This window comes from Mustela erminea, chromosome 11 (assembly GCF_009829155.1).
Source record: "Mustela erminea isolate mMusErm1 chromosome 11, mMusErm1.Pri, whole genome shotgun sequence".
In the NCBI taxonomy this organism is placed as follows: domain Eukaryota; kingdom Metazoa; phylum Chordata; class Mammalia; order Carnivora; family Mustelidae; genus Mustela; species Mustela erminea.
The window spans coordinates 55,931,521-55,958,784 of record NC_045624.1 but is presented as its reverse complement, the minus strand read 5'-3'; the positions used below and the strand labels follow the sequence as shown (position 1 = coordinate 55,958,784).

The 27,264-nt window shown below is 37.2% G+C and overlaps 1 protein-coding gene across 14 annotated transcripts in view; it reads left to right on the top strand.

The window, feature by feature from the left end:
- The window catches only part of HDAC9 (histone deacetylase 9), a 923,925-nt gene that overhangs the window by 514,989 nt on the left and 381,672 nt on the right, over positions 1-27,264 (top strand). For 10 of the 14 annotated variants that reach the window (XM_032304495.1, XM_032304493.1, XM_032304494.1 and 7 more), the window contains 3 exons: positions 11,401-11,532; positions 14,675-14,790; positions 24,763-24,885. In XM_032304495.1, the coding sequence (XP_032160386.1) occupies positions 11,401-11,532; positions 14,675-14,790; positions 24,763-24,885 (371 nt within the window). The remainder of the gene's footprint in view (positions 1-11,400; positions 11,533-14,674; positions 14,791-24,762; positions 24,886-27,264) is intronic. The other 4 variants (XM_032304501.1, XM_032304500.1, XM_032304504.1 and 1 more) reach the window with 1 other exon arrangement.

Sequence of the window (27,264 nt, the reverse complement as noted above, 5' to 3'; positions counted from 1 at the left end):
GAGCTTGATCCCAGGACCCTGGGATCATGACCCTAGCTGAAGGCTGACGCCTAATGACTGAGCCACTCAGGCGCCGCTATCAAAGGATTTTTAAGAATGTAATTCAGAGTCATATTTGGTAGGAAAGAGACTAAGTGATTATTTTTTGTTGGCTGTAAACTGGGTATGTCAGAAGAAAATGACACAAATGAAGTAACAAGCTAAACAATGATTTTATAGTTTTATGGAAATAAACTGAAAATTTTCAGATAAACATCAGAGACAAAAACTATATATCAAAAAATATATGACAAAAAAAGTCATGTACTTGAAGGAAATAAGATTTATGGCATTTAAGATTAGACAGTGATTTTACTAAATTTACCATGTATCATTCTCTTCAATACTTTCAAACTCTTTAAAGCCAAGGGAATGGATATTATTGCCCACATTTGCAGGCAAGAAAACTGAAGCATAGAGACATTGCATAGTACTTGGCCCCCATCACAGCATTAGTGGCAGATTCAGGGCTGGGAACAACACCGGACTCTCATGCATGTGATCAGGTAAGGTTCGTGCTGAGAACATAAATAAGGACGACAAAGGTTAGATTTATGGTGATATCCAAAGAGTTATTAGGTGATAAGTATTAATTTCTGGGCCATATAGTCCTGACTGTGAGGTGGTTTTCTAGGAGAAATTGCATTCCTATCAAATACTGGGCTGCCCCAGTGCAGATCTCACCCCTGAGAAGGTCCTCACCCTGTCAGGAAATCAGTTCACATCTATGTTTACACATGAAGCTCTTATGAAGTGTCTGGGTAGAAAGTGTGTTAAAAAGTTTAATGTCACAAATAAAACTACTCTTCATGACACTTCTATTTGAAAGAATATATGAAAGATCCATTTAATAAAGCAAATAAAACTGTAAAGTACATGGTATAATTTCTTTCATGCATAGGCAGGAATTAGTTCATTACTGAAAGTATTAAGAGAATTGAATGATGTATTCTGAATTTTTATTTATAAGGGTAAAATGTTAGAATTAAAGAAACCTTTAAATAAAAAAATATAAATATATCTATAAATTCAGATTCCCCCCAATGTAGAACATTATTTAAGTTGTGAAATACTAATTTAGAATTAAGACTTTATTATAAACTTTATTAGAAACTGGATTGAAGAAGACTGAATATGCTCCTCATCTAGTTTGTTTTATTAAAGTGATAATTCAACATTTTGCTGCATTTTCAAAATACAGATTTTCAAAATTTGTCTTTACTTAGTAAATATTTTATACTTGAAAAATTGAAGCACGTAAAAGAAAGTATTCTAGATATATACGTCTAGATACATATGAAGGTATTCTGGGCTATAGGGGATTATGATTTCCTTGAATCCAAAACATGTTATTTTTGGTGCCTGCCAGAAAAATGAAATTCCTTCTGCATTCCACATCTGATCTCTAAGACCTCTTGCCATAACATTCAGCATCAAGAAATTCTTAGAAATTAGAAAAGTTGAAGTTCAGCTAGTTCTCTTCTCAATAAAATTTGAAACCTAGCCTTTAATTAAGTTACCTTTCATGCTTGGATATACCCAAGCTGCATTTATTCATTCAGCAACTGTTTATTGAGACTCGCCATGAGTCTGTGCAGTTGCTAAGTACTGAGAATAGACACAAAATTATTACATTGACTCTTCTGAGTACTATGTGTGGTCGAATAATTTCAGTGAAGCAGGGAGGTTTGGAGCCATATTGCAGTGGTTTGAGGTTAGGAAGTGGTGATGGCAAGTGTAAGGCTACTTTAAAAAAAAAACAACAACAACTTTACTTTGAATTAAAGTATAAATACAGACAGTAGCTAATAATATTTATATCTCAGAAGGGCTTTTTTTTTTTTTGAATGGGCAAGATGCCAACATGACTACGTGCTAAGAAGAGAGACACAAAGAGAGAGGGAGTTTGAAGATACAGATTGAACAGCTTCTCTTAGTATTGCATAATTTAGCTAAATTTTGCTTGACATTTCTTTGAAGCCTTATCTTCCACTTAGTATCCCTTCCCCACCTTGTTAGCATGTTTAATCTTTATTCCTTCAGTTTGCCAGCACCTTCCGCTAGACAAGGTTGCCTTCCACCTCTGCCTGTCAGAATCTCACATAGTCCCCAGGCTGTCCCCTCCCTGCCTTTCAGCCACACGCTGCCTATACTTCTACTTATCATATGGCATTGATCACTGTCAGTCTTTCACTCATTTTTGCAAGACCATGAATACCTGGGAGACAAAGGCTTTCTATTTTATATTGGTGAGGCACTTGCCTCAGCACTTAACACCGCTTTTTCACATTTACTGATTCATAAATTCGATAAGTAGCTAATGGGTTTATTCTATGTCGTTGGTATAGCCAAAGTGCTGAATAAGCAATGAAATATAACTAGACCCATTCCCAGCCCTCATGGAACTTGCTGCCTAGGTTCTCAATGTTTTTATTCAACAGCTCTAAATTAGGTGGCATTAAACAATGGAACCAACTAAATAAAAAGATTTCACTTTAACTAGAAAAAGTGATGAAATATTTTATAACTTAATATAATTTGTTCCTGTCCAGAATTGTGTTTGATTAAAGTATCTGTTTAAAAATGGGAATTTGTACTTTAAATGTCCTAAAAATTCAAAGAAAATTGTTATTTCCTCTTCTGTTTTTCCTAGTATTAAAAGAAATCTAGCAATGAGTAGCAATCTGTATGTCCATTTATTCATTCAGTCAATTTTTACTAAGTGTTGACAAAGCCAGCTGAGCACTAGGCATTTGGGAAAAGCACTGGTATGAAAAAGGGAATGGGATTACCCAGCAGCGTAGAGTACTGCTCTTAGTATGAGGAAATTCAGTGGGTCCTTGAGATTTAGAAGTGCCCACTCTGGCTCACAGATGAAGCATCCCTGAATGCTGAGGGAGAATGCCCATGGAGAGCTGAGAACCTCTTCTGGACCACATTCCTGTTAGACCTCCATGCTGATCTGAGCTGCTTCCTAAAACTCAGTAATCCTCTTTGCTCTGTATTCCCTTTAGCATTTTTCTAATCAGAACAAGGTGGTGGCTGTTGTTTTCAGTTGTGGGGAACCTAAGAGTTAAACTGCCATGTCAGATGGTGGAAGGAAATACTGACAGATGCCTACACAGATTCACAATGATATGTGCCACTGTGCCGTCTTCCAAAGCAGCACCGCAGATCACCTAACCGTCCAGTTACCAAATGTTTAAATAAGATATTGCATACTCACATGTAAATGTAACTTAAATAATATATGATATATCCATATAAGGTATTTTTAAAAGAATGTATAACTGCTTGGGTAACGATTTATAATATACTTTCAAGGGAAAACAGTAAATGTAATATTTTTCTTTTCTCACTCTCCCACTTTTTTTTTTTTTTTTTTTTTTTTTTTTTTTAGTTTTAAGATGTTTATTTATTTGGGAGGGAGTTGAGAGCATGAGCAGGGGGAGAGGGAAAAGCAAACTCCCTGCTGAGCAGGGAGGGAGCCCTGACATGGGGCTCAATCCCAGGACCCTGAGATTATGACCTGAGCCAAATGCAGTTGCTTAACCAACTGAGCCAACCAGGTGCCCCAATGGAATCAATCTAAAGAATATATAATTGCCCATGAAAAGACTCATAATACATTATTAAATGAACAAACAGTAATATGATCATAAATAAAATTTGATTCTCATTTTCAAGCACTTTTATGTACAAAGCACAAAAGAAACATGTTAGCAGACTAAGCTCAATTTGTCCCGTTTCTAAAAATATTGAACATATATGACCTACATAATCAGAAGACAGCAACAAATGTTGTTATAAAATAAACACTGCAGAAGACCACACTATGAATTGAGTAATGTGAATAATACTTACCAGTATGCTTTTGAAATAAGAATAATTCTTTTTTAATAAATAGATATATTTGGTATATTCTCAATAAGAAGATAGATAGATAGCTACAAAATATTTCTGAGTGAAAAAGAATAGTCTTATAATTTCTCCAGGAAATCCCATTCATAAATTACCATAAATATGGCTAGTTACTAGAAGCTAAGATTACCAAAGAAATGATTTTTTAAAACTTGTATATCTGAATTATATGATAATAACAATATGAATTACATATTATTAAGTGGTTATAATTAGAAAGAGTTAGGTTAGAAATTTTGCTCCCTAATACCAAAATGTATAAAATCTGACTCATAACAGTAAAGGTCCATATTATGTGAGCCAAAAAAAAGCGGAAGTTGTGTTGGATTTGTAGTATTATTCTGAATGCTAACTTTGAAAATATATAGCCTCTGTCTGATTAAGAAAAGTTTTAATTAGAGTAACCTGTATCTTTAGATCAACTAGATTAGAGAATTTCTTGTGTCTCCAAATTGTATTTTCATAATTTTACGGATTACTTAATTGAACAGTTCACAGTGGCATGAATTCCTATGAGCTAGTCTAAAAGAGAAGCGACTCAGGCAGGAAACTTCATTTTTCTAAAGGGCATTCAAAAGAGAATGAATGAATGACAGGTTTTATGTGCCTTGTTCCAAGTGACAGGAGTGTTGGAATATGGCAGCTCCTAAGGTAGCCCTGCGGGTGGGAGAGAGCAGAGAAATCTAGGAGAGAGAGAGGCTGAGTGGACGAATCCACAGATATCTGGCATAGCAGGGAAGAATGACAATGCCAGAGAAGGCATCTGAAGTTGGCAATAGAGCCCTCAGCTTCCCCTGTACTCACAGTGCTAAATGTGCACTGCAGGTAAAATCGTTGAACATATACATATTCTTTAGTATAAAGATACACTTATTAACCTAGTACTAAATTTTGATTGATAATTGTCTTAATTAAGAGTATTATTGACCGTCAACTGAAATGTCTTCCTTTTGTCCTTAATGATCATTTCCAATGAGAATGAACAACTTCTATATACCATGATATGGGGTATTGAATTTTTGTCTAAATTATCCGTGTAAAGGATATTTGTAATTTAGGATTAAAAGTGAACAAATGCACACAGTAGGCAATCATTCTTCATTTAAGACAGAAAACTAAATTAAATAGTAATTATAAACAGGGAAGTTAAAAAACTAAGGAAAATACATGGAGTCAATTACCAACAAAAAATGGTGGGTTTTTTTTTTTTAAGGTTTTATTTCTTTATTAGGGCGCCTGGGTGGCTCAGTGTGTTAAAGCCTCTGCCTTTGACTCGGGATCGAACCCTGCATCAGGCTCTCTGCTCAGTGGGGAGCCTGCTTCCTCCCCCTCTCTGCCTGTGTCTCTGCCTACTTGTGATCCCTGTCTGTCAAATAAATAAATAACATCTTTACAAAAAAAAAAAAAAAAAAGAGGTTTTATTTATTTATTTGAGAGAGCATGAGCAAGAGAGAGCAAAAGAGCACGAGCAGGGGGAGCAGCAGAGGAAGCAGCAGAGGGAGAGGAAGAAGCAGACTCCTTGCTGCACAGAGAGCCTGATGTGGGGCTTGATCCCAGGACCCCAGGAGCATGACCTGAGCTGAAGGCAGATATTTAAGCTGCTGAACTACTCAGGCACCCACAAAAAAGGGTTTTAAATACACTGAGTAAAAGATCAGAAAAAGGACTATTGCTATTCTAGTTGTTGTTTTTAATAGGTAACATTGCATTAGGCAAAAGCTGTAAACCAGCTGTAGCTCGCAGTCCTTCCACTTTTTTTATTTGTTTTGTTTAACATAAGTTCCTTAGTCTTTTATATAAACTATATTAAACACTCGCTTATTTATCTATTGAACAGACAGCCAGTTCAGCTAAGCACTTTATTCCACTCTTTTAATTTTGCAGCATGAGGTCCATATCGTAGGCATCATTACTGCTCCGTGAAACATGATAAAATGATTCACAGATCAAACAACTCCCCCAGGGTTGCAGTTAGTCCATGAAAAGTTAGCACTGAAATCTGAGTCTGGTCTTTTTGGTGTCAGAGACCTGTTTGCTTCCGCAGAAAATACTTTCCATATCCGTAAGTGTGTGTACGTGTATAAAATCGACACCCACACACTCACACCAAATCTTTCAGTGAAATGACAAGTCTGGACCTTGTCACTTACTATTGGAATCCTAATTGTTTAACTCGGGCTTCTGCTACCTAACTCTCCTATTTCTTTCCTGGTGGTTTTGCCCCTACCTTGCCATGCCTGAGTTCACTCTGCACCATGGATGTGAGTAGGAGAAGTAAGATTTGAAATACATTTAGCTCGTGAGGCATCTTGCATATGTTTTCTGTTCCTTTTGTTCCCTTCTTAATTTCTTTGAAGTGAAGAGAGCAAAAGCTTTCAAGTCTGTCCTCTTTATTTTAATATTGATTGTTTTCATTTAAATAATGATGATCAATTTTTCATGCAGGGTTTTCATCTCAGCAGACAAAGGCACTCAGATGGGCACACACACTAAAAAGCTTGCCTTCTGTTTCTGTGATTAATTGAGATGTAGAGAGTGATGGGTGTGGGGTAAAAATAGAAAGGCAATTAGTGCAACTAGGCATGAAATAACATTGAGATACAAGCAGAATGTCTCCCCAGTTAGTGATCTCTTTCTGGGCTCTTGTGGATTAGCATCCCATTAGTAAGTCACTGGAATGGAAATCTTCAGCCTTTGGGGAGACCAGAGCATTAAAAACGGAATTAACTCTAACTGCAAACTGAGTCAGCACAATAGGTCATTAATTCGACTCCGTGGGTATATATATCATGCTGAGCTTCGGTGTGTGGGCTTCTAAAATATTAGGAGTGAGTTTATAAAGCATTGCAAGGACTAAATGATGGTTATCTATCATTCCATCCTTCAGTATCACCATTGAGATACTAATGTCTCTGGTGGTTCAAAACCAGTATTGAAATACAGACAAAACTTTTTACTAGAACCAGTGGATATGGGCCTTTACTTAGAAAAGCTGTGTATTGTGTATTTTGAAAAAATAAATTCCTCTTACACTTACAGAATATTAATGATTCCTAGTTTTTAAAAAGCTTCATCCTCAACTGATAAAGACAAAAATATCACAATGCCTCAGATAGTATCACTCCGAAGATTGAGAATTAAATCTTTCTGCATGAAGTTGACTTGGTTTGCTTTCTTTAGAAATAACCAGTGGCATCAAAAATATTTTCATGGGGCACCTGGGTCTCAGTCCATTAAGTGTCTGACTCTTGATTTTGGCTCAGGTCATGGGATTGAGTCCCGTGTTCAGGCTCTGCGCTTAGCAGGGGGTCTACTTGAGGATTCTGTCTCCCTTTCCTTCTATCTGCCTCTCCTTCCCCACTCCCCCCACCCCCCATGCCATGCTCTCTCTCTCTCTCTTTTTCTCAAATAAATAAATCTTTAAAAATTGTTTACAAATAAATTTCTAAGTATAAAATATATTGAAATATTGAATATTTTCAAGCAACCTATAGTACACCCTGGTTTCTGATACTCTTTTCTTTCTTACTCTTCTACATCCTCTTTAAGAATTGCTAACAGATAATATTATTTCCTTTGATCATCCCCGTGTAGCACAGTCATTAACAACTGCCATTTACTGATTGCTTACCCCAAGGTTTCTCACACTTGGAAATACTGACATTTGAATCCAGATAATTCTTTGTTGTAGGGCTGTCCTGGGCATTATAGGATGTTTAGCAAACTCCCGGGCTTCTACCCACTAGATTCCAATAGCTATACCCAACATGGCCGATCAGAAATCTCTGCAGACACTGCCAGTCATCCCGTGGTGTCAGCATCTCCCTGACTGAGAACCACTGATTTATGCTCTACTAGACACTATCTCTGTGATTCTACAATAACTTTGCAAAAATGTGGGACTTTGTGAATGGGAGCCTTTGTAGGAAATAGAACCTACACAATATTTACTTACAACTTACAACTGCTTAGGGATGTTATGGCACCCAGAGAATATCAGTAGTGAGAAGTCATTCCCACCCCAAGGGCTGAAAGAGCAAGGAGAGGAGATAATGTTCCTGGGGTGTTGGGAAAGCTGGAAGCATGGAGAGGCCTCTAGACAGAGATGAAATCAGGAAGAGATAGAACAACACCATAGCACAAAGAGCAAAGGATACCCTGGCTCCTCCTTCCTCCTTAATCCTTTGTCACTAAAAAGTCCTACAGTAGGTGAGCCCAAATGAAATCCAACCAGCAAAGGATTGGAGTGATGCAACCCCAGGATTTAGTCCTTTGGGTCAGACACAGAAGGAAAATGGAATCCATGGAGGAAAAAAAAGAAAAGAAAAAACTGCCCCCGATTTAACATGAAAAACTGAGCTTTAAAGAAACAAAGTAATTCACCCAAAGCCAGTGTCCTCTGTACACTACTAGTAACCTGTAGCTTGTTGGCATCAATGAATGGACATTCAGTGAAACTATGAATTTTTCAAGGTTATTGATTTCAGTAGCTGATAGAAACAAGAGCAGACCCAATTCTCATTCCCAGTCTGGTGTTCACTTTTTTTGTGTTGACCTCTGAAAGAAATTTAAGAACTGTATATCCAGCCCATTCTTCAGCAGACAAACATGAGATTGAAAGCTATGTGCTGACCTGGAAAGTCATTTTTTCCTAAAAGCTTATGGAATTCTAGGTTTCATAAAGAATGTTTAAATGGCATATGCTGTTTTTCCAAGCTTTTGGCACATTTTTGTCTTGACTGCAGAAACCCGGCCCCAGCTGGTGCAGTGTGTGAGGAGAGGGAGGAAGACCGGACTGAGAACCAGGGGATTTGGGGCCCAGTCCCGGCCCAATCCTAGCCCTGCAACCCTTAGCAGGAATAGCAATAGTTAAAATCCCAGAAATCGTTTCTTCCCTTTTGAATTCAGCCAGATCTTCACAGTTATTTTCAGGTCTCTAATCAGATGGCCATAACTCTAGAACAAAGAAGATGTTAGATTTTCAGGTTTCATAAGTGAAGAGTCAGGATCAGAAAACTACTAGAGTCTCACTGAATATCCCATAGCTGGAAAGTAGACTTAACGTCACCTCTTCCCACAGAAAACATAGTGCACTTTCTACCCCATTTACAGTGATAAATCAGTTGATTTACTTCCTCTGGACAGCAAGTCGGTAGCATTTAATACTTTAAGTCTCATCATAAAGGTATATCTACATTAAAGTCTAAGAATCTTTTCTTTATTTTTGTCTTCACATAGCAAGGCTACAGTGGAAACCGATATAGTTAGCACATAGGGATACCTCATTTCTTTCTTTTTTTTTTAATATTTTATTTATTTATCTGACTGAGAGAGATCACAAGTAGGCAGAGAGGCAGGCAGAGAGAGAGAGAGAGGAGGAAGCAGGCTCCCTGCTGAGCAGAGAGCCCGATGCGGGACTCGATCCCAGGACCCTGAGATCATGACCTGAGCCAAAGACAGAGGCTTAACCCACTGAGCCACCCAGGCGCCCAGGCGCCCAGATTCCTCATTTCTTCCTTTCTTCCTTTCCTTTCTTGGTTTCAGATGAGTATATTTACTGACTGACAGCTTTTTAGAGACAAAAACTAGAGTGTTTCAAGGAATTTTAAAATAAATATATACAGGTAAATCTAAGTGAATTAATACAGTTCCATTTTTCTCCCTTTAATTCCTGGGTGAATCGATGCTAATATTTCAGATTCAGAAATCTCTACTAAGATAAAGTGGGTTGACACTCCCAGAAAGTCTGGAAGGTCCTTGGTCCTTTGCCCAAACTATTTACCTTCTTTGCCTCAAGGTGGCGGGCCCAGAAAATGATACATTTCAGGGCTTCAGACACTGAGCTTCTTGTTCTTAGTCTTGCTCTCTGCCCACTCCCCCTTCCACTCTGCAGTATTTGCAAGCTGCCCTGTTTCACTGTTTTCAGCCATAGAATCAGGTGTATAACACCAACAAATTAACTTGTTTTATTTTTCATAATTGAATATTTCTTTCAAGCTCCTATTTCACCTGCCTTATTCCAAGTAAGCCTAGAATGCAGGGGTTCTCAATCCAGAGTAGAGCTGGAGAGAAGGGAAACAGAAAAGAAAAAGACAAAACTAAAGTATAGATGTTTGAAGTCTAAACATAAAAACAAGCAAAGAAGAGAGAAAGAAAGAAAAGATTGTAAGTTCTACTTCGATAGCCTTTGTAGTCAGGCAAAAATACAAAATTCCTTCGAAGAAAACATTTTCACTCATCAAAAACTCTGGCTGCATGATAACATTGTATCTGAGATGATTAGGAATTCTTTGGGAAATGGTTTATAATTGTTAGGGTGTTCATACATGAGGAAAGGTGGAGTAGCTGTATTTTCAGTATTTAGAAGAGTAGATTTGAGCTAGATTATCTAGATACAGATCATGGTGTCATCCCTTTTCACCTATGAGACCTTGGGCAAGTTACTTACCCTCTCTGTGTGTTGGTTTCCTCATTAATATAATCAAATATAAAGAGATTATGGTTTAACAAGTTAATAATGACAAAGCATTTAGAACAGTAGTGGACATAGAAATCATTCTGTGAATGCTAGTTGTCTTTGGATACCCTCTTTCCATTACCTCCCCCCAGCACTGTTATCATGATCAACACTAATTTGTACTATGTAGGGATTCAATCTAATGTTTCCATTCTTTTAGAGTATAATTATGTAGAAATCTAATCCATAATAACTAAATTATAGCGCATCACTGTTTAGAATAGTTTAACCAAAAAATAATAATAACTTATGTAGGAATAATGTGCATTTGTACTTTGGAGTATATAACCTTACTCAGAACTTTCTATTCTAAGAGTTGGCCACCCTTTCTCTCTTCTTGATTGTGTGCTAAATCTGTAGAAAGGCTTATTCATAGCGACTCTATTTGGTTTGGTGTTATGATACCAAGTATATTTTCCCAGGATTTCAGGCTAGAGACTACTGACAAAGAAATATTCCAGAAGTCAGAATTAGACATAAATTGTATGCTACAGAGGTGTCTTCTTATTACCAGAAGTCAGGCCAGAGTCTCTAAAATCACATTAGGGTACTGTTTTTGTGGGTATTGAGTTTCACCCTTGAGAGAATTAAAAGAGCTGACAATGACGTATAATAAATCTTACACTGACCCAAACATATTTAGTGATTAAACTTCCCAGCAATCCCAGTTCTGTCAGCTTAAATAAGTAGAAAACTTATATTTTTACTCTTTCTTCACTTTCCATTTAGATAAGTAGATTTCATAGAAATAATTACTATATTTGTCTGTTTAATTCATTTAGAGTTAATGCCTTATTTACATGCTTGGGATTTTAATTGGAGATGAGAAGGAACCAAGAAAAGTATGAGCCGTTTTTTATACACAGGAACAACTGGCTCTCTATTTTTTAATTTTTATCTATTTTCTTTGTCTCAATCCCCAGCCTCTGAGCCCAACTTGAAGGTGCGGTCCAGGTTAAAACAGAAAGTGGCAGAGAGGAGAAGCAGCCCCTTACTCAGGCGGAAGGATGGAAATGTTGTCACTTCATTCAAGAAGCGAATGTTTGAGGTGACAGGTAATTGAGGACTGTGCAGACATACACTAAAAAATGCCGGTAGGAGGAATGAAAATAAATAGCGTAGAATAAATATGGCTGTTGCGTATTAAAAGTTATTTTGAGGAGAAACATGTCTTAAAAGGAAATTATATTGAACATGCACAAGTAGCTCAGTAAACCTTGCCATGCATTCACCAACTGTGTTAAACAGGAAATGAATGAAAAACAGAACTGTGTGTCAATCTAGGCATAACTAGGGAATGCCAAAGTTCACCTTCATCTTTTCAGAAACAGGCAGTCCGTTTTAGGAATGCCAACCAGAAGAGTATAACTTTTAATGAAATTTGATCAGAAATGAGCAGAGGGAGGTCCGAGAGGAACACTTCCCCCATACTCAGACACGAATGTACAAAATACATCTGGGAAAATTAAACTATGTGGAACAGCAAAACCTTGACTTTTCAACAAATTTACAGAACTCATAAATGACTTTATGTGTTTACTAGTGAACTGGGACTTATGGCAGGAGGGGGATATATTGCCTTTTAGGAAGGGAAAGAAACTGTCATTTTCACTAGTCTCCAATGGAAGTGTTCTTATTTTCTTAGCTGCCTGGTTAGTGGTGGGGTGAACAGGTTAGGAAATTCAACCTGATGTCTTACAAAGCTTTCTGGTCCCAGCTGTACCTGATCTGAAATTAGAGAAGACTTAGGGATACAAGAACCAAAAAGGCTAGCCAAAATAATAATACCGACTACTGTTTATCAAGTACCTACTTGGACCTACATGCATTGTATTTGGTCATTTCCTTCGGTTGCATCCATAGAGAAGTGGTAATCGGCAACCGTTTTTTTTTTCCCATTCTCACGGAAGATTGTGCTTATACCAGTGTAGTCAGTTGCTATCATTTCTCCAAGATCAGATCTTGTCCTTAGCAGGAAAGGGTAATAATTTTCCAAAATTATTTGTTTTCTGTATCTCCTGTGGCCATAAGAACACCTACTTTGGGGAGACAATAGGGAAAAGATTGTGGAAGTGGGAGTAGAAAAGTACAGAATATTAATGCAATGTGGTAGTTTGACAAGTTATTTAGGAAAAGCAAAATGTGCAGTCTCCTACTCATTCCTGGTAGATTAATAAATTTAATACAGATTTAATAAAAAATCTTTATCTGAAGAAAAGTATTAGTTGGAAAATTTTTCCTTGACAGATAAGAAATGTTAAATAAATGCATATATAAATAAATAAATATTATTCTACCAAAGTATATTTTTTTCAGTATCAAATATAATCATTAATTTGGACCAATTTAAATTCAGAGCTGCAGACTTTTTTTTTTTTTTTTTCAGAACACAGATTTGTACCTAAGTAAATAAAAATCTTAATTAAGCTTTCATAATAGAGGTACTTGGTGGGGTTGGGGAGTTGGAGAAATGAATCTATTTTAATGTAAAGAAGATGAACATATCAAATGCCTAATGTAAATAAAGATTTTTCTAATTGGAGAGAGTATGCTCCCTCATAACAGGAAAACTTGATGAAAATAGAAAGCCATATACATTGCTTTGCTTTTTTTGTTTGTTTTTGCTTTAGAATCTCACCAATCCAAGGGCATATTTATTTATCCCAATGTTCTCTTCTATTTTCCTATCAATCTCTTCTTGAATGTAACTTTTCCCCCACTGTCACATGTCACATTGCAGTGGAATTTTGCTCAGTGCATATCTGGGTAATACTTAATTCTAACTTAAGGAGATGATAATTTGCTGGAGTTTCCCTCACGTCTCTTTATTTTTGAAATACCATATTTTTCAGAAAGGGACTTGTATGTTTATTTGATGCACATTTCTGGTCATTGAGCTAGGACTTGTGGACGCTTTGGTAGATTTTTTTAAACTATGATGTTGTACTTATTCTCAATGTCTTTGGAGGATCTGAACTACCAGAGACAGATTTATTCACCTATCCCCCCCCACCTTTCTCTGCCAGCTTTCACATAATGTGGATGAGCTTTGTTTAGATCTTCAAGCTAATTATTTTCCTGTAGTCAGAGACCATCGTGGCATCATAGAGCAGATAATTGCTATTGTGGGTCTTCTCCCAACTCTGCATCTCCCTTCCCCATTTCCTGGGCTCAAGTACCTGCTGTTTCCAAATCCTGTGCCCCCTCTCCTCCCAATAGTTGACATGGGAACCACTTGCTATCTCCCTGTTTTTTAAGTTCCACAGTTTTCTGCCCCTTTCCCACCAAAGCCATGTTATTTAACAGTTCACAGCCGTGGCCCCTCCCAGTGCCTTCTCCTGCACTCCCTTCTTCTCTGCTGTCCGCATTTCATGAACTACTTCTACTTCTCTTCAAGCCCCCGTTGCCATCTGATTTCTTCTCTGAGATTTTCTCAGTGTTCCCAGAAAATCAGTTGCTACTTCCCCTGCCTCCCCGTGTTGTAGAATCCCGTTGTAGCATGTACTTGTGGCCTAGAATTCTCATGTTCACGGCAGTGATTTCTACATAAGGAAATACTTCTGTCTGAATATCGCACCAAAAGACAGAAATAATGACTTTAAATTGACAAGGCAGATGTAATAAAAGTACTTTTTTGTTTTTGTTTTTTAAAGACAGGATATGAAAATGAGACATTAATGAGAAATCGGTATTGAGTCACACAGGAAAGGCCAGAATTAGGAGTCTGGGAGAAAATAAGCTCCTTGAAGTATTTTTTTTAATGTGTATTTTTCTCATTAAAAGAAAAGCAAATAAGAAAGAATCAAAGATAAAAATCGGATTGATCAATATGCAAGCAAAATATATAGACAGAAAGGCAGGGAGAAGATGTGTTTCAGGATTTTACACCCATGTCCTTTTTTTTTTTTTTTTTTTCTCATCAAAATCTTCTATAATGTTCTCTAGCTCTTATTCTTACTTATCTAGAAACTGGAGTACTGCATTGTATCTTAATGGTGAAAACACAGGGAGAAAAGTGGTAGCAGAATTCAGAAATGTTTCAAAATTTTTCACAGTCCTTTTTGTGGACTGACATGGGGCTTGTTGTTCCCATAGTGGGGAAAACAGTGTTTGGTGCTATATGTCACTTACAATATCACCGAAGCTCATCCTTGTATGGTTTTCATGAATCGGCTTGTGCTTCCCAATGTCTTCCAGAATCTTCCGTCAGTAGCAGCTCTCCAGGGTCTGGTCCCAGCTCACCAAACAATGGGCCAGCTGGAAATGTTCCTGAAAACGACACCTCGGTTTTGCCACCTACTCCTCATGCTGAGGTACTATTTTGCTATTTTGGTTCTTTTAAAAATTAGATCCTTGAATAGCCCTATAAAACAAAGTGATATTTCTGAAGTATAAAGCCACCTGTTCTTAGTTATTTTTCTTATAGGCTTATCGTGTATGGAATTGAATTAGGCTTGATCTTATTTACCAAGTTTGGATGACAATTACGGTTTGGAAATAAGGAAATGTAACCCTCAGGAAAAAAAACACTCTTAGGGATGCTACCCAGCAGTTGTTAGTTACACTGCCCAGCAGTTGTGCAACTCGGTAGTGTTAGGTTTGGTTCTTGGTTGTTCTGATGGGGTAGACCCAAAAGCAAGTAAAAAAAGACTTTGTGCAAACCTCTCAGAAGAACAGCCTAGCAAAGTAGGTTTTATCCATTTCCCTGGAGAGTAATGAAAAAATAATTTAAGTATTACATAGGATTCTACTGAGCAAACATTAGCAGAGGACCTACTAAGTGCCATTCATTTTTCCTGGCAATGGGAATATAAAAATAAATAAGATATGAACTCTGTTCCTGAGGAATGAAATGTTAAAGGAAATGGATCTGATTGTATGCAGTCAACCATTATAACATTTGTTTTTCAACACCTAATTCATGGAAACCAGTGATATAAGAATAGAGAAAGATAAATTTGTGAGTCAACAAGAATTCTTCTGTATAATTTTGTTATTAAGCTAAGCCATGGCAGCAGTCTGGAAATAGCCATTCTTAGGGAATCAGCTGTTTTGAAGACACCATCAATTGACTGAAACTCTTGTTTTTTCTTTTCTGTCAATGTAATGCCTCCTTACCATGATTTGCTCTATGCAGGGAAAGCTGGTACAATAACTTCTCATATGTAACTGTAACATGTTTCTTTCCTTATATTTGATACAGTCGTGGTAACTTAGGGTTGGAAGAGACTGATGAAATCTCTGATTCTTACATCACCTATATAGCTTTCCTGATGTGTAATTATCAAACTTTTGCTAGCATACTTCTAGTTACAGGAGCTCCCTTTGCTCTTTCCTGAGACAACTCAGTTGATTTGAGAGAATTCGCTTGACAGAAATGTCTTCTGTACATTATGCCAATATCTGTGTCTCTACAATTTCATATACATACACACTTATAACAAATTATTTCTAAATCGTAAAATTACCAGGCCAAAATATAATTCAAGGCAGAAAACCAGAGGTTATTTCTGTTAAGTTAAGGGCCGAAACCAATGAAGTCACTTGCTCTGAGAACATTTGCGTAGTTCAGTTTTTGGGGGTTTGTTTGTTTGTTTGTTTGTTTTTAAGATTTTATTTATTTATTTGACAGAGAGATCACAAGTAGGCAGAGAGGCAGGCAGAGGAAGAGGGAGAAGTAGTCTCCCCAGAGAGCAGAGAGCCCAATGTGGGGCTCCATCCCAGGACTCTGGGATCATGACCTGAGCCCAAGGCAGATGCTTAACTGACCAAGCCTCCCAGGGGCCCCTGTATAACTTCAGTTTTGAGTTTTGGTTTTCAGAGCCTCACAATACCTGAGATAGAAGGCAGGCTCAGTAGTGACCAAGGAGGCTAATCTAACATGAAATTAAGCTGGAGTTTCAAAAGCTCATGTCTACACTATGTTGGTGAGTCCCTCACCCCACCCCCAGAAGTGTCTGGATGCAGACCAGAGCAGGCACAGGATTTCTCCCTGAGAAGTTTTAACCAGAAGCTTGACCTTGCATGGAGTGATAGCCCAAATTTCTGTAATTTCAAACTGTTATTTTGGTTTAAAGTGCCCAGATTGTTAGGGCTTGTAGGTGTCTGGAAAAGCAAATATAAATCCTCTCTAGAGGAATATACCTGCATTCTAGATTTCAAAAATTTCCTTCAATTTTCCGAGGAAAATGGGGAGAAGAGATAGACATTCTCTTGCTTATGATCAGCTTCAGCTACTTAAAGAATAACAATACAGGCCTCCACATTATCTCCAGACCCTTCCTCTATTTCTTGTTTTTCATGGTTTTCTTTCTCTTTTTCATTATCCATTCTAAAACACGATACGAGATAGCATAAGTACTTCACATATATTTGTAATCAGAGATGTAAGTGGGATTCTTGGACTATTGGTTATAGGTATCATATTTCTGTTAGTGCCATTATTTGTCAATACTGATCAGTTTTCTGTGACCCTTTAGTCAGTTTCCAGGAAAAGAACAACTTCGTCACAGGCATTTCTAAAAACTTTAGGTTTCCATTGCCTCTCAGTTTGAAGAATGTGATTCTCAGTAATAGCGGAAACACTAAAGGGTCTGGATTCTGAATCAGCTCTAGATGAATTCTGTGGCCCTGGAAAAAGAAATGTCACATTAAACCACATTCAACAGCATGTATGATTCTTAGAAATGCGTTTTTAGGGCTACAAGATGTAGAAGACCACTTAGAGTATCTGATAATATTTTATGAGGTTCAGAAACAACAGTGCGGGTTCTTGATCATGAAAGCATAGGTAGTAAAACTATATTTTACAAAGATTAAGGGTGTAATGACCACAAAATTTAGCATGATGATTACCTCTCTGGAGGGACCGAGGTGGAGAGGGTGGGGAGAGACATGGTTTGTTACTAAAGAGGAAGATATATGTATTCTTTCATTATAAATACACATCTATGTATATAGTACTTAGTACAACACAGAAGAACAACCAAGAAATATATATTTCTGAGATTAGAAATAAATGGAAAAGGGGAGATTTTTCTCTTTACTTCAAACTTTTTATGACCTGTTGTATTGAATATCCCAGATCATGAGATCCTATCTTTAAATTTCAAAATACATTGGAGAATGAAAATTAAGGGAATTTGTTTACATTGTTTTAATCTATTTTTTATTCCTAAAACCTTCACTTTCACAAATAATCTGTTTAGAATGCCCTACCTTTTCATCTACTTACTGAACATTCTGTTACTACGGACCTTTCCTTCCACCCCACCAGTAAGAGGGGGAAAAAAAACAACACACACACACAGAAGGAAATGTGATTTAATGGAGTTTGAAAGAGTAGAAGTATTTCTTCAGGTCAGTGACAGGACACTCACCTCCAAAGCTGGAAAGACTAGTTCAAAAGCAAGCAGTGACTTACTTCATAATGAATTAATTGTGTGCCTGAACTATGATCCAAAAGGCCAGGTGGGCAGACCTTTATGCACTGATGGGTAGCCTCTCTGTGGCCCAAAACAAAAAATTCAGCCCTGATGGCTAACATGTGGTTTTCTGCTGCATTGCCATTTACAGAGGTCTATAACGTAATTCATAGTGGAGAGCTAAAGAGACAGCAGAATTCAGACGGAAACTCTCAACAAATTAATATGCTAGCTGTGTAACACAAAATGCTTGTACCTAAACTGGAAAAAGAGAAAAACAAATATTTTATGCCAATTCTTGATTAACAATCATTTCGGATTTAGTAAGAGTTTTACAGACATCTTCCAAGATTCACAATAGTGTGTAATTTCATATCAACAGAAATAGTTTCAAGGCGTGAAAAAATATACATCATCAACTGTACTTTCAAAAGCCAAGCTAGTTTCACACTTTACCATTTACAAAATAGGCATATTCTACCATCTTCGGTTAAATAACACCAGTGAATTTTCATTTTTAAATAGTTCAACAGTGTACATTTGTATGAACTCTTTATTCTGTGACCTGTAAGTAGAAAAGCACATCACCTAATTCTTCCAGAGCCCATGAATGGGATTCTACTCCCTTTTACTGCTTAGGAAGGAGGAAAGTAAGGCTGTATCTCAGGCTGATGTTGAGACTTTGGCAAAAAGAAAATTTTTAGCTTATAATTCACATGTCCTGCATAACATAGCTGGAAGTGAAGACAGAAGTAGGAGGCGAATTTACTCCTAAGTCCCCGCTGAGGAAATGGCACAGTGAATTCAAACGTATGGGTCTTCCATTCAGAAGGCTCCCCAGGAACCTGGCTCTGAAACCAGCTACTTTGTCATCATCAGTTAAGTCGCTAAACTTGCCCCTGACCTTAGATTCCTTATCTAGTGAACGGCAGCCATGCCGCCTCCAACAGCGTTGTTGTAAGGAATCAGTGTTGGGAAGGCGGATGGTGAATTGTGAAGTGTGAAAGGAGTTCATTTTCTGTTGTTGTTATCAATACTGACTCTTAGGAGGGAAAACTCATTAGCATGTTTGTCTCCAAGCCAGCGAATCACATGTGAGAGCGAGTCTCCATCTGCTCCGACCACTTCTGTTCCATCTCTTCTATTTCTTGCATATGCTCAGTCCTGAACTCGGATTGTTGGAGCTTCTTGTTTTACTCATTTGTAAACTTGGTTGGGGAGCTGAAACCTCAGGAGTTTCTATTTCCAGCTCCAGTCAGAAACGTCTTTACCTATCTAGTTACTTTATTGTTAATACTGCGGGCCTGTGGCTTCAGATGTTTCCACAAATATCAACACCATTATTTTAGATTCTGTAGATTTATTTGATAGCTACGTTAACAGTAGCCAAGCAGCTGGTTTATTTCTATTTGAACATTAGTGGCTGGCTCTGCTATGCTATTTTTTTAAATCATATTTTTTTTTCCCCCAGCAGATACAAATGATTTTTTTTTAAAGGATTCTAATAATAAGGTTAAGTACTCTGAAATCATCTGAAATGTCACTTGTTTTGCCCCCAGCTCACATGACTCATCTGCCTATTGTTTCATAATGGCTGTTGTGACATTTGCTGTAAATGTTATGCTCCATTCTGCGTGGGTGTGGAGCTAGGGTTTTAGATGGCAGAAAATAAAATGCTTTCCCCCCATCCTTGGGGAGAAGAGGTTGCTATGACAGAAGAATCATTTAGGAGGAATAACATGAGTCAATATTGTAAAGCAAGACCTTTAATGAGACCTTCAGCAGTGCCTTTTAAATGGAGAGGGAGCCCTGTCAGAGGATAATTTCTTGTCACCAGATCATTTCATAGTAGTACATCCTTGGATGTTCAGCAAAAATAAAAACTTAGAGATTTAAGTTTCTAAAAAAATTCTGCATCATGTGGAGCTGTTCATTTTCTATCGGCTGTCTGAAAGGATAAGAGAAAATGAATACTACTTAAAAAAATTAGAGTGAAAACTGTAAGAAGTATTAAATGATTAAGATTTCTTTTCTTTTTTTTTTTTTTGGCTTGGAATTCTTTCTTAGTTTTGTTGTTGTTGTTTTTAATTTTTAATGTGGCTCTCTCTCTTTTAAGTCTAATTTGGGGGTCTGGGGCCTTTTAAACCTGCAGCACATTGGGGTTTACAAGCCTGTCCTCCTGAATACCAGCCTAATACACACAGGTGTTGCCTGATCATGCAAGTCAGACGTGCTTCTGTCTCAGGCCCAAGGAGCTGACGTCCAGGGAAGGTGGGCAGCTGGCCAGTCACAAGCCAGTGAGCGGTAGAGCGGGGTGCAGGGCACTGAGACCACACTTCCTTTCACCAGTCCCGACTGCCCCTCACCAGAACTCTGTAGGTAACTGACACTCTTTTTCTGATGGTTGTGCATATTGTAGGTTAATTTTGAACATGTAGTCAATTTAAAATTCTATATCCACTTTTTATATGAGCTTCTTAAAAAGTAGGTGATTATTTACATAACTAGTGTTCTACCGAAGGCATCTGTTGACTTGTCTTCAGAGTGAGAAGAGTATTCTTTTCCCCTCCCTCCCTCCCTTCCTTCCTCTGTACCTCCTGTCCCCACTTCCGTTCTCCTTGTCCGCATAGGCAGTCATTCTCTTCAGTATTTTTGTTTGTATGCTCTCTACATCGTAGGCATTTTCTGCTTTGTATCCAAGAATTTTAGTGAGTATAAATGGCACAGTGTTACCAGTCTTATTCCGTTTCTTATTTTTATCACTAAGCATATGTTTTTGGACCTAGTCATGTCATTTTGGATGTACATACCTAATAGTTTGATTTTAATCATGGTAACCATCCATGGTGGCCAGTGCTCCACTGTACCTATCCATTCTCTGGTTGGATGCCCCAGTGGCCTCCAGCTCTCACCATCACGAAAAACTGCTTCAGTACATACTCAGGAACATCACCCTAAATGATGATGAATGAGAGCTTAAGGAGAGAATTTCTGGAGGATATAATTCCCTGCAGAAGAATTCTGGGGTCACGGTATATAGCATAACTATTTTATTGTCCTGAATTATTTGCCAGAATTGCTGTACCAGTCTGCAGTCCCACCAGTGATATGAGAGGTTTTTACCTCTCTAAATCCCAGTGACATTGAGATTTTGTGTTTTTCTAATTTTTTCCAGTATTCTTTTTGTAAGAGATTGAGTCTTTTCATTGAAATGAATAGCTTCCTGATTTCAATGGCAAAATGAATAGCTCTATTGAGAGACATATAATTGTTCAGTATATTTTATTTATCTGAATTGTAAATATTATCCATAAGATGGGCTTCCAGTTGCTCTGATGGTGAGAAAACAGTTTGAAGGTCATTAATGAGATGTGAGTAGGTCTCCCCTGACCCAACACCTCACTCCGTCCTATCCCTGTTTTCCACATTGTGCTCCTTCTGGTGTATCAAAGCCTGATACAAAACTGACACCCTGCTCGGTGCCATTGAAGTTATTGAACTCTATTCTAATTACAGTAATTCTCACAGGTCATAGGAATTTGTTTTCTACTCTTCTGTGCACCTAACTAGCACATGAACTTTGTCATGTAGGACATCTTTGTACGTCTACCATCCAATGCCACACTGCTAATCCAGCTGAATTGTTATTGGTTAATTGTTTCATGAATGTTAAAAGATAGTCATTTATATCTTTAATATTTCCATTTTTTCTCACTACAGCAATAGCTTCTGATTCTGAAAAATTTTTAGATTAAAACCATCCTCCCCATGTTCTAAGATGTAAAACGTTGGCATTTTAGCACAGCTTTGATTTAAGGGCTGGATCCGTTTCAAAACTGCTTCTTGAAAAAAATCCTGGCTTTGCCTGAAAATGCTTGTGATCTCACCACAATACTAAGGTGGGGTAACCTTCCAGTCTTGTAAGAATACTGGTCAGGATCCTTCATTTTCTCAGTGAATTGGTATCTCTCACCACCTGTTCGGCTAGCTTTCAAGTGTGTCCACACTCTTTTAGCAGTGTAGATAAAATACAACTCCAGCTTCTGGCTCTAGGAAAACACTAACCTGGAACAGATAGACTATGCTGATCGAAAAGCTGTATTGAGGAAAGTTGTATGTAAAGAAGATAATTTGAGGAAAACATTTTTTCAGGTCTGTGAAGTCATTTGGAATTCTAGTCGTCCTATGAAAAAGCTGTGCCTGTTACCTTGTCTGTAATTGAAGGAAGTAAACTAAATAATGTCCAAGTCCCTGAAGTTCTGTGGGAACAATACTATACCAGTCAGTCTCTGTGGGAAGAACCAGCTATGTACCAAGTGAACCTGGGGGACCCAAGACTTCCCTTGTTTCCTCAGGAATTGTCTCCATGACTTGAAGACTCTCATGTCTATAAAGTAACTAGGGCTTTCGCTTCCTTCTCATGCCCAGGTCAGCTGGTTCCCAGTTGCACACATTTATTCTTTTCCATTAGCCTCAGGATATGATTTTGCTTCCTCTCCTCCCCTAAAGCTTCCCCCGCACCCATACTTTTTTTTATGGTTCCCGTATCCTTCGGTAATGGTGGCAGAGAGGGCTGTGTAGCTTCTACACCAGTACCTGACAACAAATCTTGGTCAGTTTAAAAGTTGTATTGCGGATCCCAATGGGAACTGGAATTAAGGAAATCACTCAGTTCCTTCATAACTGAAGCATAATGAGAGCCACAGAATGCCTATGAAGAATGGGTTAATGTCCAAAAAGTCCCTGGCAGAGGGCTTGGCACACAGTAGGGGCTGAAAATCAGTACACTGTTAGAAGGAGTGGAGCCACTCTACTGCAATATGAAACTTTAGCAGTTCAATCCTATAGTAAGAATATTCCCAAATGTCTTCACTTTGGTCAAAGCCCACGTGAGTAGCTAGTCTGCTGCTGCCGTCATTACATCCAAGAAGAAATATTTTTCTTACTTTAGTGTAGGTTTGCTTCCTGGGATGCAGTGGGAAGATACTGCAGAAGTTCATTCTGGGAAACGAGGAGGGCCTCTTTCGTGAGGCTCGTGGTGTGGCTTTGGTGCCCTTCCCACAGTACATGTCCAGTCTCAGTGCTGTGATAAGCAGATACAACCTGGAATGAATATTATACATGACTTGAAGTGCTTGTTTTTCCACATGTATTTCCCTTCTCTGAAAACAGATAAGTGAATGAAGTACCATTTTATTGTAAATTACTATTTGCTGCTAATAAGCTAGTTAAAATATTTTTTACTTCCTCAAACATTCTTTTTGTTCAAGCGTATATTCCAAACCAGAAATTAATGTTAAAAGCATATGAGTGTAAGCAAAATAAAAGCTTGCCTTTTTAATTAGAGCAAATAGGCAATTGCTACTCAGAGCTCCTAAAGTCATGCAATCTCACTGGAATGATGAAAGATCGTCTCCAGCAATCGTCATTCAGTGGCGTTTTAGACAACCTTAATTTTGTAAAGGGTTGCATCTAAAGTCAGTGTAATGTTAAAGGTTTCATTATGCCTCTGGGTGTTCATACACAAATATCTGACTTTCTTTTGAGAAAAAACAAAATCTGAGTTAGCTTGGAATTCCAAGTTGCAATGAGGAAAAAAATCTCCTTTAACCTTCTGCTCTTATTATGTTAAGGCTACGACTCATCTCCAAACAAACGTATGATTGAGGTGATGTTTTGGAATAACATCCTGTGTTTTGGTGGTGCATCATTCTTCAGTGACATTCTGAGGTTGCATTGTATTAGCACATGATACTTTCCCCAGTTAATTGATATCCCAGGTTTGTCCAGGGGAAAATCTACAGCTCCCCCAAACATGCTTGACAAGTTATTATATTTACTTTAGTCAAAGCCCGTGTGTGCAATATCCCTCTTGGAGGTGGTCTATTATTGGAGTCCCATATGCTTTTTGTTTGGGAAGAAAGCAGTCACTGTGTCATACTGTTACATGGAGTATTCTTTTTCAGGGATGTTGTTCCCTTGGGGACCATATCGGGCCAGAGTTCCTTAGTCTAATAAGACCTTTGTACCTCTTATTGTATAAGAGTTCTGGGAGGGAAGCAAGAGTTAAACAGAAAATGTAATTCAAGCAACCATATTAGGCCACATGTGGGAAAACATGACTCTTAGTATTGGATTAAGAAAAGGTATTTGTTGTAAAAAGGACTGTGATGCCAAAACATTCAAGGTATTTTCAGGGTAAATGAAGCCTGTTGTGGCACAGGGAACTCGTAACATTTTAGCATTTAGCTTAGCTTCTGAATATGAATGATCTAAACATGCACACACGGAGTTGTCTATTCATAGATTTTATATTTAAAAAACCATGCTATTAATTATAGAAGTCCTATATGGTGATATCTAATCTAAGATTTTCTTGTGTGAGTGTTCCCATCAGTAAAGTGATGTTTAATCTATATAAAGATAATGATTCTAGCAGTATTAGATACATAGTTTAATCTATATAAAGATAATGATTCTAGCAGTATTAGATACATACTCATCACTCAGTAATACAAAAATACACCTGTAGGAATTAGTCACTTTAATTGTTGTACTTTACCAGCTGATGGTAGATACATGGACTATGGTTGATAAAGGTAGAATTTTAAAAAGAATTTTGCACACCAAACATTGAAGCCCTTTCTTTCAGATTCTGTGATTGTGTCTAACGAGCACAATTTTATTGTAATTTTACATGTAACTTTCAGATACAGAAATCATAAAATAAACAATTAAAATACTTCATTATTTTGACAAATTATGATAATATAAAATCTGTTTTCTGAAATGTGAACATTTTACAGTAACTTTTATGATATAATAATGTTTTGAAACTGTCTTTTCATTTTTTTCCAACAGCAAATGGTGTCCCAGCAACGCATTCTAATTCATGAAGATTCCATGAACCTGCTAAGTCTTTATACCTCTCCCTCTTTGCCCAACATTACCTTGGGACTTCCGGCAGTGCCAACACAGCTCAACGTGAGTCATTACACAGTGACCTGAGGGATACGGTTGGAGGGAAACTCTTCTTGCATTTCTCATATATTCAGACTTCAGGGAAACTTGGTAGAGTTTGCTTCTCCTAGAATTCACACACTTCACTCTGAGTTGTGCAGAGACGTTCAGTTTGATTTCAAATTAAAGAATTACACTGGTTCCACAGTATCTACTATATAAAAATAATAACTAACACTTATATAATGTTTTATAGGTTTTAGAAAAGAAAGCACCTCCAAATCTATTACCTTAGTACCTCCGCACAGCTGTCCCATGAAACAGAGATTACAGGCCACATTTTTACTGAAGAAGTAGCTGAGACTTCGAATACTTAAAAGCCCAAGGTCACAGAGCCATTGAGTAGCAGTCCTAAGACTCAACCCAGGCCAGTATTAAGAGTCATAGCTTCCAAAGCAAAGCAGCATATGTTTATAGAATTTATTTTGTGAATGACTTTATTTTCGGAATTTAAGTTATGGACTCTGCGGTACTCAGGAATACATATCTGGAAAACCTCTCTAAGAGCAACATTAAATTCTTCCCAGGAGATTCAGAGTGAATCAATTACTTTAAAAGTCTTGACATCTGAAATAGGATCTCTGGGAGGTAATTGTCCTACTAGCAGAAGATAGCAATAGTTATTTTACACATATTCCCCTAAATAATATAAATTTTAGCCATTGTAAAAGATTTGTACTCTTTCCCTGGAAAAATTCATCTGTGAACTGTGAGTAAATTAACTTGTACTTATACGGAAGTCATGTGATACATTGGGTTTAAAGAGAAATTTATTTCAACCCTTGGCATCAATTTTGTCAGACTTTAGCAGTCAAATTCACGTCTTTTACAATATGCCCACACCAGGAAATTTTTTAAAAGTTGACCATTTTGTGCCTCATTTGTTTTCAGAATTTAAGCCCTCTATATGGTGGGCTAATTTATGCACAAGCACACCTGTACTGACATTTTAAAATTATAAATTTTGTAATTGAGTTCATTCTATATTATGTAATCAGTCTAAAAGATATCTGGTTATATTTGGTATTTTTTATAGAGTGGAATGTTATCTTACATGATATAGTAATCTTACACCAGTGAGGAAAAAGCAGGATTTGGATGTTGTTTTATATCCAGAATTGAAGACGAAAGGCTTAAATAAACTGATTTCAGTTACCCCCTTGAAATTTCACATGAAGCATTTGTAAACGGTTGGTTCTCATGAAAATTAAAAAAGGAATTAGGGATGAAGCTGAACATAAATATTCATGGATGATGTTTTCACATTTCCACTTACTAAAAATTAGTTTTTCTTCTATTCTTCTATTTCCTCTTCTTCTGATGATAAGCAAATAGTGACACAAAAGCTTCTTATGATACATGAATAAACATTTTATGTCCACCCTTTTTTGCATGTTCTAAGTCATTCCTACCAGCTAACACAAACATACAACACTTTTAATGTGGTCGGAGAGAATTTTTTCCCAAAGGACCAAGTACTAATGCCAGACCATTTAATGTTTCAATGGTAATACAATTTGGTACCATTGGATGAATAAACCAATGTGGTTTGGACTGAAGTTTCATTTTTCTTTGCTTCCATTTTGGTGTGGATGAGGCCATCACAATTAATTTTTCAAGCTTAGCATTGCTTTGGCAAAGGGATCTCTAATATTCCATTTCCCCACTGAATAGTGGGAAATTTTTTAGGAAAAGAAGCCAGGAGAAGGAATCACTTCTAGATTAAACATTGCATTGACTTGCCATGTGACTAAGACAAACCATTTACCTCTTTGTCCTTCAATTTCTCCATCACTGAAAATTGCTTTGCTTCCCTGGTGCACAGTAATTTTGAAAGATGAAACATGAGTTTTGAAAAGAAACACGCCACATAATTTTGAGGTATTAGACTTCTGCTTTTGTGATACCAAAATTACCTCCATTCATTAAATTCTTTGAATAGGATAATTCATTATTACTATTGATGATATAATTATTATTACCTTATTACTGTGTTATCATACATTTCAAGTTCTTAATAGCATTTTTATTTGATCTAATTTCAGTTGTAGTTTATATTATTAAACAAAAGTATCTGAAGTGTCATTTTCAATATTTAGAGATTTGGGGATCTGTTGTGAATTAATACAAAATACATGTTTAAGTCAAAGTCCGGCATATTTTATATAACCTTTCATTGGGTTGGCTGAAGAATTTTATTTTAAAAATTAAATATTGAAACCCTATAGCTCTGTGAGCTTATTAGAGGAATTGCTCCTTTTGCTTGAAACTCCAGAGCTACAGTTTTATCTCCAGCTTCTTCACTGCTATGATAGAGTCATTAGTTTAGCAACTTGAATCCAT